Here is a 17,539-nt window from a genome sequence, read left to right as displayed (position 1 = left end):
TTAGACATCAAACATTCAGCTGTCAATTCTATATTCTTCTGAATAATTGAAAACAGTTCAATGTTCCAGAATTTTACAGTAATTATTCTTAAAGTTGAATTCTCTAATTCACTCTCAGTCAACAAACACTTAATTTAATTATGAGGCAGTTATCATTTCAAGGGGGAAACACTTTAAAGCTCCATACTTTGCCTATTTTTAGTAGAACGTCACAGTTAATGTTAAGATATATCAGGCGGAGCTAACTTTTATTTCTTCACGCTGAAATATAAAAAGGACTGCTCTTACCGATTTACACCTTTTACACATTGGATTCACTATAGGCACACTTAAAACTGTAGTTAACTATTACTTTGAAGTAACACTATTCAAAAGAAATCTTCGCTATAATAACTGAATTTATAGACACAGAGTTATACAGGTCTTGATGCACTCGTTTTAAGTAATCTACTAATTCCTTATTTTCTTCTATGCATTAAATTCAGCTTTGCACTATTCTTCCACAAACCACTTGGAATTGGTTGTAATATCAGAATTCCGTAGAAATATTCCGAATTGCCTATTAATTCCCGGCCCTTTCTTAATCGATTTACGGCATTTCCAAATCCCCTTACTGCTATCAGTTACTTCACTCCTTGCTGTCCTGAACGCTTCTTCCCTTTACTTTCGTTTTCCAATCAAATATGTTTATTCTTTCCCGCACAAAATCCGGTTCTAACCAGTTCAGCTTACATCCTACTGGCCTCTCTCCATATACATAACCGTTCACATTCTAAGCACGCGCTAACTAAAAACAACTCGGTTCTCTGACTGTAACCATTCAAATCACATCAGCAGAATTCCACACATTTACATTCTCTTTCAGAAATAACAAATAAAAAAAATAATCTATAGTCCAAAATACATTTAAATATGATAAATATAAAATATATGCACAGCTTCTTATAATATTAACACAGGAATAAATAAAATAAATTGAATGACATTTTAACACAGAGTCCTTTCATTACTAATACATATCCCAAAATTATATAATTAAACAATAAGAAACAAACTCAAAGTAATTATATGAATAATTTATAAGCAAGAGACTAACAACAAATGATATTTACAAGTCTTGCTTAAGTTATGGCAGATTATGTTAAATGTGAATGAAGTATTATAATTCCCAAATATCTTCATTCACAATTTAACACAGTTAATCAGCTTAACAGCAATAAGGCCCCAGGTGCAGATGGAATCCCAGCAGAGTTAATTAAGGCCACATGGGATTGGGGGGGGGGGGGGGAGTAACAGTATTTCATAGATTGATTACAAGGATGTGGGAGACAGGATCATGGCCTAGAGACTAAAAGTCAGTTTTCATACTACATAAGAAGGGAGATATGAAGGCTTGCAAGAACTATAGAACTATTAGTTTAATATCTCATGCAAGCAAAATTTTAGTGATGATCATGCTAAATAGGACTGAGGCCAAAGTTGAGGCAGAGATGTGTGAGGAACAAGCAGGTTTTAGGAAAGGTAAGGGCACCAGAGATCAGATCCTTTACCTTAGACAGATCATAGAAAAATATAAAGAATTCAGACTCCCTCTGGTAAAGTGTTTCCTAGACTACTCTAAAGCTTTTGACTGTACACAGCATGTGAAACTGTGGGAAGTAATGAGAAGAATGGGTTTTCCACGACACTATCAGGTTGATAGCCAACTTGTACAGGGAGCAAGAAGCCACAGTAAGAACAGATGCTGGATTGACTGATTGGCTTCAGGTTGGAAAAGGAGTTAGGCAAGGATGTTCACTTTCTCCTCAAGTGTTTAGTATATATATGCAGAGGACATCATGTGTGAAGCACTGGATAAGCTCAAGACAGGAATTAGGATAGGTGGTAGATTGATCAGTAATCTGAGGTATGCTGATGATACCGTACTCCTCTGTAATGACAAGGAAGAACTAGGAATTATAGTTCTTTATCAAGAACTATAATTCTTGATAAAGTTAACAAGATCAGTAATAACAGAAGACTTCAACTCAATCATAGCAAGACAAAGATTATGGTTCTCAAAGGAAATACAAACAGGGAAGCTCTTGAGAAACATATGTGCCTTAATGAAGAAAGCATTGAGGAAGTCAGCAAGTTTGAGTAGTGGGATCCATTATTAATGTGAAAAATTGCTGTTTGGAAGATGTCAGAAGAAGATTAGGAACGGTTAAAATATCTGTCAGAGACCTGTCTAAAATCTGGAAGGATAGATCTATCTCCATCTGGAACAAAGTTGAGGATTTTGGATGCAGATGTTTTTCCAATAGTGACCTATGGATGTGAGACTTGGAACCTAAAGAAGTCAGATAAGAAAAGAATAGCTGCTTTTGAGATGTGGTGTGTTACAGAAGGCTGTTGAGGATATCATATACCGAAAGGCATACAAATGAATGGGTGTTAGAAAAGATCAGTAGAACTTTAAGGCTCCTTAAGGATATTGACAGAAGAAAGTTAAAATATTTTGAACATATTGAAAGGATGGAAAGAGAACTTGTCAGAACAGAAATAGAAGGTAAAGTTCTGGAAAGAGAGGAAGGGGTAGACCATCATTGAGATGGATGGTGTATGTGTGTGGAGTGAGTGATCTTCAGAGAGTTGAAGCTACCAGAAAAGCATACAACAGGACTATATGGCAAGGCTTGGTGTGGCACATCGCCGAGCATTGGAGTGACCATACGGCATTTGTGGATGCCCAGTGAACATATGGATGGATATTCTTACCAAAGGCTATTGACATTGCTATACAACTAGTATTGCAATAAAACATGGGGGAGTGCAAGAATATCTCAGATGATGTGCTGCATTCTCACACACACAGAGTACCAGAGTCAAAGACCCACTTCTAACGGTGGCCTTTGTCATGTTGAAGGCCACTGTTAGTAGCATGCCACCATCAGAAGAACAGAAAAAGGTGTGCTGGACAGGCTATACATACAGTGCAAATAAAGAATTGATAGACACCCACCCATGCATAGTTTTCACCATTCAGGTTTGCAGGAATGGAATCACAGCATGGGATATATTTTGTTGTTCTGCAGTGATCAACAAATGGCTCTGCCATGTTGCATTTGATTCTAGATGGATACAGTATTTCAGAATAACTGATAATACTTTATCAGGAGGAACACAGAGAGAACATCGTGTATCTTAAATTGTCAGTAAATTCATCAGATCACAACCAAAGTTTTAGATATCTACTAAACTTAATTTTGATAATGATGGGACAGTTAATTCCATCTCCATAGTCATCAGTGTTTGAGTAATTTAATTCTAGAGAACACAGACATATCTTTATGTTCTCTAGAATTAAAAATCCTGCAACCTCTGGACAAGACCAACTAACTCTCCTTCACTTAAAGATCCTTATAAATTCTCAAATCAGAGTTCCAATCCTGCCATGCTACTAACCAAATTACAGATGTATCTGAATGGTATCTTATCTTGTAAGATAAAACATCTTTATAACAACACTTGTTTTGGTCACAGTGGCGATGCTTTATCTGACTATTTATCTTAAGATAAAATAAATGTCAATCATGTATCAGGATTGGTGGTGGTCCACATCTGCCTAGTTGTTATCTGAAATAAGAACCCCCAACCCCAGCTGATTCTTCACTACATCATAGCCAATGATGTACATCAGTGATGATAATAAAAATATATCAAAATATTATGAAATTTACTTCAGATAAAAGGTAAAAAAATGTCACTCTGGCTTTTATTTCTATTACCAAAAAAACTAGAACTGCTTTAAAGCAAATTAACTTACCTCACTTAAAGTTTTTTTCTCAACAAACTCTGCATTTGTTGTTAGCTCCTGCAAGTTACTTGAAGACTGTAAATTCTCAACATCTTGAATAAGGCTAAGAAAAATAATTAACAAAATTAAAAAGCTCAGTTTCATCTTCTATAAATGATAAAATACAAAGCTATTTATCAGTCTATAAAGAAATCTTCCTGAATTTAAATGTCTAAACAAAAATACTAACATTTAAAATATATATATATGACTTTAGCAAAAAAAAAAAAAAAAAATCTCATCATCATCAAATTCCTGCCATGTACCATCAAGGGGTGTACAGGATATGACAGTACTACATGAAAAAATTACATCATTACTAACTTCCTATCTACAATTTTCCTCCAAATCAGTCTGTTACTTGTCAAGACTCCAACATTATCAGATCTTATATTTCTGTCGTCTAAGGCACTTTGTACAGTATCAATCCACCTATATCTTGGTCTTCCTCTGGGTCGTTTTCCTGCAAACCTGGCAGAGAACACTTGTTTTGCTAATCTTTCCTCTCCCATTCTATTTAAGTGACCATACCATCTGAGATTAGCTCTGCTAACGCATTCCTGGATGCTGACAATGTCAAGTTCTTTCCTAACATCCTCATTTTTAATATGCTATTGCCATTGATGCCATCTGTTCACGCCTCTAATCTTTCTCAGGACTCTCATATCTGCGGTCTCTAGTCTTTGGTCAAGTGTTTTACTTCTGACCCAGCTCTCAGATCCATAAGTTAAAATTGGTTTGAACACTGTCTTGTATACAGCTAATTTAGTGTTCCGACTAATTTCTTTCTTATTCCATATGAATTTATTCAATTGACTTCCCACGATACCAGCTTTGCTGATTCTGTTGTCTATTTCTATATTTAGTTTGCCATCTTCAGTAAAAATTGTGCCTAAGTAGCTGAAATGTTTTACTTGTTCCACAGGTTCTCCATTCACAACACAGTTGACATTTTCAATGATTCTGCCTATTTTCATTGTCTTTGTCTTTTTATTGCTGACCTTCATACCATATCTATTACAACAGCTATTCAATTTAGTCAGAGAATCTTGCAGACTTGTAGCGGATTTATTTAGAAGTATAACATCATCTGCATAAAGCAAAGAGCTGACATTAACATCTCCAATTTTGATATCAGGTTTAATACCACATTCCTTCATAATGTGATCCATATAGATAATGAATAACAGAGGGGATAATGTACATCCTTGTCTCACACCAGATTTAACATTAAACCATCTTCCTGTACTTCCTTCAATTCTAACTGCTGACTCACAACTCAAATAAAGACTAAGTATTGCTTGATATAATGCCCCATTGACACCATATAACTGCAGCGTATTGAATAGCTTCTCTCTTGGCACCTTGTCATATGCCTTTTCCAAATCAACAAAACTTAAATACAGATCTTTGTTATATTCCCATGCTTTCTCGACTATTTGTCATAAAGTGAAGATCTGATCCTGACAGCCTCTATTTGGCCTGAATCCAGCTTGTTCTTCACCAAGCTTTTCTTCCACAATTCTTCTCAACCGTTTCTCAAGTATACTTGCATAGATCTTGCCAGGAACACTCAGTAGGGAAATACCTCTGTAATTCTCACATTCAGTTTTATTTCCCTTTTTATATATGGGTACTATGAGAGCTCTACTCCAATCATCGGGAATTCGTCCCTCTGTCCAGGCTTTCTGAACTATGCAGTGCAGCCACTGTAAGACTTTTATACCACCATACTTCAGCATTTCTGGTCGAATATCATCTACTCCTGCTGCCTTTCCACATTTCAAGCCTTTGATGGCTTTTTCTACTTCAAGTATGGATATGTATTCCTGACTGCATGCCTGGTCAGTGTTTTTTATCACTGTGCTGTCATCACTGCTTGTTTCATTTAGCAGTTTTTCAAAGTAATTACTCCATACTTCAAGGATATCTTTTTCTCCTGTTTTCATTTCACCTTTATCATCTCTAATTCCTTTTACAGCACTCTTTCCTCTATTCCTAAGCTTCTTCAACAACCTCCAGAATATTTTGCCACCTTCTTGATATTTATTTTCTATATTCTTGCCAAAGTCCTCCCATGACTTTTGTTTAGCTAGTTTTACACACTGTTTAGCTTTCTTACATTTGTCTCTGTATTCTGTAAGAGTAAAAGCTGACTTATTTGCCAGGAACTTTTGATATGCTTTCTTCTTTTCCTTCACTGCCTCTTTAACTTCCTGTGTCCACCAGGGAGTTCTGATTTTTTTATCCTTACAGATAACCTCACCACATGCCTCTCTGGCAGAATCAATCAATGTTTTCTTCAGAGTTTGTCACTGAATCTCCAAGGTTTGATTCCTGTTCTCAAACTCTTTCATTTTCTTTTCAATAATATTTCTGTATTTTAGTCTACAGTTCACATCTGAGAGCTGCTCAACTTTTATTCGCTTTAAAACTTTCTTACATGTTATTCTTTTCAATATGAAATTCAATTTTATCCTGCTCAAGACTAAATAGTGATCACTTCCAATTTCAAATCCTCTGTACACTCTGGTGTCCTGCACCAGGGAGAAAACATCACTATCAACAATAACATAGGCAATGAGACTTTTCTTATTCCTTGCCTCTTCTCTCCATGTGAATTTGTGCACATTTTTATGTTGGAACATGGTGTTAGTAATAACCAGTCCATGTCCTGAGCAGAAATCCAACAGATATTTGCCATTATTATTAGCTTTGCTCTTTTCTCCAAATTTTCCCAAAATATTTTTGTATGTCTCACAATCATTTCCTACTCTGCTATTTAGATCCCCAATAAGGACCAACTTTTCCTTTTTCATTGTGTCAGTTGCTTTTTCTAAAGCCTCAAAAAATTCCTCCACTTCTACCTTAGTAGAACCTTCTGTGGGACCATAGGCACAAATAAGTCTCATTGTCCAGTTCCCCATTCTCATATTTGCCCACATTACTCTACTTGAGACTGACTGCCATTCAAGAAGATTAGCCTCGTATTTTGTGTTGAACACTATGGCCACTCCTTCCTTTCCCTGATCGTCACTGCCTGAATACAACATTCTGTATTCATTGCTCAGAAAGATCTCACCTGTTTTGGTCTTTTTTGTTTCAGTCACCCCTATTATGTCGATCTGGTACTTATCTAATTCCTCAGCTAGCTCCATTTCTTTGCCATTCAGGCTTCTTACGTTGATAGTACCGATCTTTAACTCTGGTGATGTTGAGTTGGGGTTTGTTTTCAGATTTGTTCCAGTAGCTGACTTTTCGCTGTTCGCCCTGGTTCCCTGGCGAAAACAACATTTCCCGTGTTTATGAGTGATGCTCTTATAATGCAATTGCATTGTAACAATAAGTAGCTTCCTGTTATAACACATTTAACTGTATTACAACACAAAGAACTATAATCTTGAGATATTAAAATGATGTTAAAAAGATTACTACAGAAGTTGGAAACTTTAACACACAAGTTATATGAAAAGTTGTATGAAATGATAAACGTGAAGATATATTATTTCGGGCCTTAAACAATGAAGACTCCGGAATCAAAATATATGGGGAAAATGTGACAAATTTAAAATTTGCAGACGATATTGCATTACTTGCACACACAGAAGAAAATCTCCAATGAATTTCTGATAAAATAAAGAGTGTATAAAATTTGGATTAAACATAAATATAGACAAAACAAAAATTATGCAAATAGGAAAAAGAAGCACCAATCTGAAAATTGAAATTGATAGTAATAATCTAGAGTAGGTAGAAAACTTCACCTACCTTGGAGGAGTTATTGAGTACAATGATGAAATTACAAAAGATATAAACAGATGAATCAGTCAAGCATCCCAAAGTTTTGGACGACTTAATAAAATATGGAAGTCAAGAGACATCAAACAAGTAACAAAAGTAAGAATCTATGAAACAATGGTCCTCTCAATACTCCTCTATGGAAGTGAATACTGGAATCTCAAAAAGGCTGAAGAGAAAAAATTATTAACTACTGAAATGGGTTGGCTAAGAAGATTACTTGGAGTATCTCTGCTGGATAGACTAAGAAACGAAGACATAAGGAAACAACTAAAACAAAAAATAACAATAATAGACAAAATCCAAGAAAGAAGACTGCGATGGTTTGGCCATGTGACCAGAATGGGAACAAAAACTACCATCTAAAGCCCTGAATACAATGATGGAAGGTAAAAGATCCAAAGGACGGCCCAGAATTAGATGGATAGACAAAATAAAAGAGGACCTGAAAACCAAATCACAACAAGCGACACCAAACTGGACAGAATTGTTCTGACTCTCCTGGGAAAGACAGAAGTGGAAAGAGCTCATTTGGCCTCATCATCATCCACATAGATGATGGAAGAGAGAAGAAGAAGAAAATATTTATTTACATAATAAAAAGTAAATATTGCATATGGGTATATGGTGAGTGTGAATCTGCCAGACTTAAGTGACCAGTGGTGTAACTCGTGATACAGTCCTTAAGCCATTGTTGTTCTTCAATCTATAAATATATATATATATATATATATATATATATATATATATATTAGGATAACCAAGCAATTTTATATGCTTGGTTATTTTAGCTCCTAATCCCAAGTATGCAAACAATTAAGTTTGCGCCTGAAACAAAGTTCAAGTCTAAAGATGGTACAACACCAGGGCAACTCATTGTAAAGGTGGCTAAAGCTTTGATCACTATTCTTAGTATTTTCCCATAATGTAAAGCACATCTCACTAGAAGATGTATACTGCAATGCATTATGGGTGGGGTCACTACCCAGACCGGTTTCGACCTTTTTTGAGGTCTCCTCAGTGAGTAGCTAGACCCTAAATACCAAGGTTTTAGTAATACAAAGCCTTATCAACTTTACCTATATAAGTTGCAACAAGGTGTATTAAGTTTTAATAAAGATCTCTGGAGGAGATATTGATGGGAATAAATTTTTAACTTGGGTATATTGTATATTAGGATAACCAAGCAATTTTATATGCTTGGTTATTTTAGCTCCTAATCCCAAGTATGCAAACAATTAAGTTTGCGCCTGAAACAAAGTTCAAGTCTAAAGATGGTACAACACCAGGGCAACTCATTGTAAAGGTGGCTAAAGCTATATAATATAATGCATTGCAGTATACATCTTCTAGTGAGATGTGCTTTACATTATGGGAAAATACTAAGAATAGTGATCAAAGCTTTAGCCACCTTTACAATGAGTTGCCCTGGTGTTGTACCATCTTTAGACTTGAACTTTGTTTCAGGCGCAAACTTAATTGTTTGCATACTTGGGATTAGGAGCTAAAATAACCAAGCATATAAAATTGCTTGGTTATCCTAATATACAATATACCCAAGTTAAAAATTTATTCCCATCAATATCTCCTCCAGAGATCTTTATTAAAACTTAATACACCTTGTTGCAACTTATATAGGTAAAGTTGATAAGGCTTTGTATTACTAAAACCTTGGTATTTAGGGTCTAGCTACTCACTGAGGAGACCTCAAAAAAGGTCGAAACCGGTCTGGGTAGTGACCCCACCCATAATGCATTGCAGTATACATCTTCTAGTGAGATGTGCTTTACATTATGGGAAAATACTAAGAATAGTGATCAAAGCTTTAGCCACCTTTACAATGAGTTGCCCTGGTGTTGTACCATCTTTAGACTTGAACTTTGTTTCAGGCGCAAACTTAATTGTTTGCATACTTGGGATTAGGAGCTAAAATAACCAAGCATATAAAATTGCTTGGTTATCCTAATATACAATATACCCAAGTTAAAAATTTATTCCCATATATATATATATATATATATATATATATATATATAAAAATACTGATATCCAGCATTTACAAAATGATTTGAATGAGCTGGAAATGTGCTACTGATTATGCTACAAGAAACTGATGAAGTTTCTTGTAGTGAGGTAGGAATTTGTAGTTCAAAGATCACATAGCAAAAGTTGTAAATACAACTCAGAGGATAATTGCAATAGTGTAGTGAACCTTGACATGTAAGGATAAGGAAGTCTTTTTGCCTTTTTATAAGGCCTTGATAACACAGCACCTGGATTATTATACACAGATTTGGCCTCCCAGGTTCCAAGGGGTTAAAGAAGCAGTGGAAAGGTACAAAGAAGAGTTACAAAGATTATATCCAGAATGAAAATTCTTAGAAAAAATTTCCTTTATTTATTATTTTAGAAGAGGTTTATAAGATATTCTATTGTATTTCCTGCTACAGAAAAACATTTACTTTGCATGTCCCTGTGGTTGTGTGTGTGGAGGGAGGATTTATTCAGTATAGTATTTATTCACAAAGTCCCATCCCCTTTTTAATGAAAGTTCTGCATAAATGCACACATGCATAATTGGAGTTTATATGATGATATGTAATTTATTCCCTATCATTGCAATTTATTGCATCACCCATAATACTCACACCATAACTGTAAAATGGATATTTATTTATTCATTAATCATGCCTATTCTTTTCCTTAGCCATATGCAAATGTTCATATCTGATTAATGCAGCTTTGAAATATGTACTGATACCTCTTAAAAATTTAAACATACCAACTAATTATTGGTTATTATTTATAACTGGTTATTATATATCCTGATAGCAACAAATCCTATCCTTCAACACAGCTTCAGTTTCTGTGTAAAACACACAGAGAATCCATAGCTCAGTCGTTACAGACGAAACCTTTTGGGTGGAAAGACCTGGATTCGATTTCCATCAGTGATGTGAGGAACCTTTATCTGGCCTCTTTCAACGAAAGGTGAGCTAGCCGGTCTCATAAGGAGGTAGAGGGTTTTTGTCCCCCACAACAGGCAAACCAGCACTATGAACACATACATATACAGACATAAGACACACCAGGAGGCAGAGGACCAACCACCTAATCCTTGAGATGGTTGTGGTTAGAATTAAAAAAAAACAAAAAAAAAAAAACCTCAACACAGTAAAAGGTAGAAGAGGAGGATTAAGAAAGAAAGAATAAAACACAATGATTTGCTGCATGAACGTCAGATGATAAACTGGAAATATGAAATGATTTGTGAACTGGTTTGAATACTGCCTTGTATATATTACTAGTTTGGTGTTTTGGCTAATTTCTCTCTCATTCCATACAAATTTATTCAGCTGGCTACCACCATACTTTGTTTTGTTAATTCTGTTTTCTATTTCCAGATTTAGCTTGCTATCTTCACTAAAAACTTTGCCTAGATACTCCTGCCTGTTTCCATAGTTTGGCCTTTTTAGTGATGATTTTCCTTGGCAAATTTGTTACAGCTGTTAGTCAATTTAGTTAGTGAATCCTGGAGATTTGCACTAGATGTGTTTAGGAGTACAACATCATCTGCATAAAGCAAGAGCTAAGTCTGACATCTCCAATTCTAATATAAGGTCTAATACCACTGTCTTTCATAATGTGATAAATATAGGTGATGAATAAGAGCAGAAACAATGTGCATTCTTGCCTTATCCATGATTTATGTCAAACAATCTTCCTCTATTTCCAACTGCTGACTCACAACTTGAATATAGAGTATGTACTGCTCTGTATTGGGGGGATTGAATCAGCCTCTTCCTCCCCTCGCCAGTAGTGTTACCTTGTGGTACATTGTTGGTATTTCAGAGATGAATCACAGGTAACATGAAGCTAATGTCTCAAACGAGCCGTTCAAAGGTGCCAAGCCTCCTGGACCACTTACAACAACTATGATGAATACAAAACTTAAAAAGCTCCATGTCGGCTCCATCGTCACCCGGAATAAGGATCGCGTTGCTTGTTTGGGTGGAGGGCAAACTTCGAAAAATAAGTTACAGTCCCCTAAACAACACTCTCTCAAGATATGTTCCCTAAACATAGAAAGACTATCTAAATCCAAAGCTGAAGTCATTGCCAAAATAGCCAAAGACAAAGCAATTGACGTTTTGGCTCTCCGGGAAACCCATGTGCCTGACACAGCGCTCAATAGACCAAAGATCCCAGGCCTAATTCTCATGTCTTATAACTGCCATCCCAAGCATGGCCTCAAGGACATAACCCAACATGTACCTAGTACAGAATACTTCATAGGTATTAAAGTTCAAAATTCCACCATCTACAATGTCTACAAACCACCATCGCAATCCTGGCCTGATCAGGTGGACCAGCCACCACCTCATCCTGCTATCTATGTTGACAACTTCAACTCTCATCTTATTCCTCTAACAACCAGGACGGTGATAATCTAGTTAACTGGATGGATACATATAATCTGTATTTGATTTATGATGCCAAGCAGGAGGGCACTCTCCACTCGGTCAGATGGAACAGAACCTGCACCCCAGATCTATGCATAGTCACTAAAGACTCTGAAGACCACCCTCTGCCAACAACCAGAACCATCCTCAACAGATTCCTTAATAGTCAGCATTGTCCTACATTAACAGAGACAGGCACAACAATCCCAGTCATCAGTGAAACACCAATCATTAGATGGAACCTTCGCAGGTCCAACTGGAATGCATTTCAGAAACAAATCGAGCAAACCATTAGAGCAATTCCACCCACTACTAATTGCTATCCTAGATATGTTAAACTAATCAAACTGCAGCCAAAGCCTCTATTCCTAGAGGCTACAGAAAGCAATATATCCCATGCTGGAGTAGAGAAACTGAAAATCTTTTAGCCAAATATAAGGAAACTGAAGACTCAACTGCTGCTAAGGAGATCATAGCAACCCTGGATAAAAACAGGCTTGCTATGAGCAATTAAAGAAAGATGGATCTCAACCATCCATTAACTCGATTTCACCGCATCTAGCCGGAAAAGCTGGTCACTTCTGAGAAAATTAGGTGGGGAAGAGCCAACAACAAACAAACCAACAGCAATAACTCCTGATCAAATGGCTAATCATTTATTGAAAACCCTCCAAGATACGTCCCAGTTCTATCAGGAAAATTGCTGTGCAATCTTCCATCAGACAAATCCTGAAGACGAGACCTGAGCTTCCTGAACTAGCACACCCAGTATCTCAGGAAGAGGTACAAATAGTCTTAAAACTTACCAAGAATGGCAAAGCTGCAGGAGTAGTAGGTATGGTTGGTATACTCCCTGAGTTCCTAAAACATCTTGGTCAACAGAGCTGAACATGGCTGGCTGCTCTCTCAGAAATAACAATGACTGGTAAACTACCAAATCTGTGGCGGGAAGCCAAAATAATTGCAGTGCCCAAACTAGGGAAAGATCCAAATGATGTGAAAAATCTATGACCGATCTCCTTGCTTTGCTCCACCTTTAAGCCCTTTGAAAGAATTCTCCTTAAAAGAATTTCACCACTCATCGAAAGAGCACTCCCAATTGAACAAGCTGGCTTCAGGCAGGAAGAAGTTGCTGTGACCAGGTCCTGACAACACAGATTGAAGCAGGCTTCCAGAAGAAACTGAAATCTGGAACCACTTTCATTGACCTAACATCAGCTTATGACATAGTCTGGATCAGAGGCCTCCTCCTAAAGCTAGGAAATATTATAAGATGCAAAAAAAACTTTCCAATTTTTTGAATCCATTCTCTCCAACAGAAAGATCCAGGTCCATATTGGCAGAAAAAAGAGCAGGCCTAGATTCCTTCACAATGGTCTCCCACAGGGCTCTGTGTTATCGTCTTTACTTTTTAACATCTACTTGTACGACTTACCACTTACCAGCTCAAGCAAGTATATGTACGCTGATGACCTAGCGATCCTACATCAATCTACCTCCTTTGCCAACCTGCAAGAGTACTTCAAGCAGTGGTACTTGAAGCCAAATCCAACAAAAACTGTGTCCACAGTATTTCACCTGAACAATGATGAGGCGAATCAGCACTTCAACCTTTCTTTCTGTGGAAAAATGGTACCTAACCTAACCTATCCAACAAAATTAAAACGAGAAACAATCTCATTTCAAGGCTTGCTGGAACTAATGCAGAAGTCCTAAGGTCGTATGCATTAGCCCTCGCATTCTCTGCAGCAGAATATTGTGCCCCTGTCTGGGAAAGAAGTGCACACACTAACATTATAGACACCCAGCTAAACTCTACCATGCGCACAATTAGTGGGGCAGTGAGAAGCACTCCTCTCTCCTGGCTACCTGTCCTATCTAACATTGCTCCACCAAACATGTGGAGAAGATAAGCCTAAGCCTCGATTAAAGAATTTAACAAAGCAATGAGCAATCCACTACTGCCCCTGCACCAGACTCTCATAAATCCACCTGGTCTTCTCCTAAAATCTAGAAAGCCTCTCGGGTCCATGGATGAACTCTCTTCAACTGCCCTGCCATCAACACCTGACATGTGGTGAGAATACTGGTCCAACAAACTGCTTCCTGGTAGAAGATCCCAGTGCTCTGCAGCCCGGTTTTGCTCTTCCTAGGAAGATTTGGTCATCAATCAACAGGATCAGAATTAATCAGGGCAGATGTGGCTACCGACTACATAAATGGGGGCTGTTATACTATCCTTATTGTGATTGTTCACTTGTGGCTCAGACGATAGTGTATGACTCATATTGTGTACGACTGCCCAAGGTGCCAATTTCACGGTGGTGGCCAACAGGACATCCACAAGGTGACGGATGAGGGTGTGGAGTTTTCCAGACTGGACACTGATCTGTAGTTGTAATTACTTTTTTTTTTTTTTTTTTTTTTTAAAGGAAGACTCGGAAAGCAGTGTGTGCCTTTTATGTAACGAACTTTTACATGTTAAGATTTTCATCATTTGTTTCTCATCATCATCATCAAATTCCTGCCATGTACCCTCAAGGGGTGTACAGGATATGACAGTACTACATGAAAAAATTACATCATTACTAACTTCCTATCTACAATTTTCCTCCAAATCAGTCTGTTACTTGTCAAGACTCCAACATTATCAGATCTTATATTTCTATTGTCTAAGGCACTTTGTACCGTATCAATCCACCTATATCTTGGTCTTCCTCTGGGTTGTTTTCCTGCAAACCTGGCAGAGAACACTTGTTTTGCTAATCTTTCCTCTCCCATTCTATTTAAGTGACCATACCATCTGAGATTAGCTCTGCTAACGCATTCCTGGATGCTGACAATGTCAAGTTCTTTCCTAATATCCTCATTTTTAATATGATATTGCCATTGATGCCATCTGTTCACGCCTCTAATCTTTCTCAGGCCTCTCATATCTGCGGTCTCTAGTCTTTGGTCAAGTGTTTTACTTCTGACCCAGCTCTCAGATCCATAAGTTAAAATTGGTTTGAACACAGTCTTGTATACAGCTAATTTAGTGTTCCGACTAATTTCTTTCTTATTCCATATGAATTTATTCAATTGACTTCCCACGATACCAGCTTTGCTGATTCTGTTGTCTATTTCTATATTTAGTTTACCATCTTCAGTAAAAATTGTGCCTAAGTAGCTGAAATGTTTTACTTGTTCCACAGGTTCTCCATTCACAACACAGTTGACATTTTCAATGATTCTGCCTATTTTCATTGTCTTTGTCTTTTTATTGCTGACCTTCATACCATATCTATTACAACAGCTATTCAATTTAGTCAGAGAATCTTGCAGACTTGTAGCGGATTTATTTAGAAGTATAACATCATCCGCATAAAGCAAAGAGCTGACATTAACATCTCCAATTTTGATATCAGGTTTAATACCACATTCCTTCATAATGTGATCCACATAGATAATGAATAACAGAGGGGATAATGTACATCCTTGTCTCACACCAGATTTAACATTAAACCATCTTCCTGTACTTCCTTCAATTCTAACTGCTGACTCACAACTCAAATAAAGACTAAGTATTGCTTGATATAATGCCCCATTGACACCATATAACTGCAGCGTATTGAATAGCTTCTCTCTTGGCACCTTGTCATATGCCTTTTCCAAATCAACAAAACTTAAATACAGATCTTTGTTATATTCCCATGCTTTCTCGACTATTTGTCGTAAAGTGAAGATCTGATCCTGACAGCCTCTATTTGGCCTGAATCCAGCTTGTTCTTCACCAAGCTTTTCTTTCACAATTCTTCTCAACCGTTTCTCAAGTATACTTGCATAGATCTTGCCAGGAACACTCAGTAGGGAAATACCTCTGTAATTCTCACATTCAGTTTTATTTCCCTTTTTATATATGGGTACTATGAGAGCTCTACTCCAATCATCGAGAATTCGTCCCTCTGTCCAGGCTTTCTGAACTATGCAGTGCAGCCACTGTAAGACTCTTATACCACCATACTTCAGCATTTCTGGTCGAATATCATCTACTCCTGCTGCCTTTCCACATTTCAAGCCTTTGATGGCTTTTTCTACTTCAAGTATGGATATGTATTCCTGACTGCATGCCTGGTCAGTGTTTTTTATCACTGTGCTGTCATCACTGCTTGTTTCATTTAGCAGTTTTTCAAAGTAATTACTCCATACTTCAAGGATATCTTTTTCTCCTGTTTTCATTTCACCTTTATCATCTCTAATTCCTTTTACAGCACTCTTTCCTCCATTCCTAAGCTTCTTCAACAACCTCCAGAATATTTTGCCACCTTCTTGATATTTATTTTCTATATTCTTGCCAAAGTCCTCCCATGACTTTTGTTTAGCTAGTTTTACACACTGTTTAGCTTTCTTACATTTGTCTCTGTATTCTGTAAGAGTAAAAGCTGACTTATTTGCCAGGAAATTTTGATATGCTTTCTTCTTTTCCTTCACTGCCTCTTTAACTTCCTGTGTCCACCAGGGAGTTCTGATTTTTTTATCCTTGCACACAACCTCACCACATGCCTCTCTGGCAGAATCAATGAATGTTTCCTTCAGAGTTTGCCACTGAATCTCCAAGGTTTGATTCCTGTTCTCAAACTCTTTCATTTTCTTTTCAATAATATTTCTGTATTTTAGTCTACAGTTCACATCTGAGAGCTGCTCAACTTTTATTCGCTTTAAAACTTTCTTACATGTTATTCTTTTCAATATGAAATTCAATTTTATCCTGCTCAAGACTAAATAGTGATCACTTCCAATTTCAAATCCTCTGTACACTCTGGTGTCCTGCACCAGGGAGAAAACATCACTATCAACAATAACATAGTCAATGACACTTTTCTTATTCCTAGCCTCTTCTCTCCATGTGAATTTGTGCACATTTTTATGTTGGAACATGGTGTTAGTAATAACCAGTCCATGTCCTGAGCAGAAATCCAACAGATATTTGCCATTATTATTAGCTTTGCTCTTTTCTCCAAATTTTCCCAAAATATTTTTGTATGTCTCACAATCATTTCCTACTCTACTATTTAGATCCCCAACAAGGACCAACTTTTCCTTTTTCATTGTGTCAGTTGCTTTTTCTAAAGCCTCAAAAAATTCCTCCACTTCTACCTTAGTAGAACCTTCTGTGGGACCATAGGCACAAATAAGTCTCATTGTGCAGTTCCCCATTCTCATATTTGCCCACATTACTCTACTTGAGACTGACTGCCATTCAAGAAGATTAGCCTCGTATTTTGTGTTGAGTACTATGGCTACTCCTTCCTTTCCTTGATTGTCATTGCCTGAATATAACATTTTGTATTTATTGCTCAGAAAGATCTCACCAGTTTTGGTCTTTTTTGTTTCAGTCACCCCTATTATGTCGATCTGGTACTTATCTAATTCCTCAGCTAGCTCCATTTCTTTGCCATTC

General features: G+C 37.0%; 1 protein-coding gene across 1 annotated transcript in view; it reads right to left on the bottom strand.

Moving 5' to 3' along the window:
* Positions 1-17,539, bottom strand: part of LOC150099808 (uncharacterized) — a 187,878-nt gene that overhangs the window by 75,912 nt on the left and 94,427 nt on the right. The window contains exon 8 of the mRNA XM_090404516.1: positions 3,809-3,902. Within this exon, the coding sequence (XP_090260642.1) occupies positions 3,809-3,902 (94 nt within the window). The remainder of the gene's footprint in view (positions 1-3,808; positions 3,903-17,539) is intronic.

This window comes from Typopeltis vanoorti, chromosome 14 (assembly GCF_054136105.1).
Source record: "Typopeltis vanoorti isolate ZY-2024b chromosome 14, IOZ_Tvanoo_1.0, whole genome shotgun sequence".
Lineage (NCBI taxonomy): Eukaryota > Metazoa > Arthropoda > Arachnida > Uropygi > Thelyphonidae > Typopeltis > Typopeltis vanoorti.
Note: the sequence above shows the minus strand (reverse complement) of the source record. Positions and strands in the feature narration are given on the sequence as shown.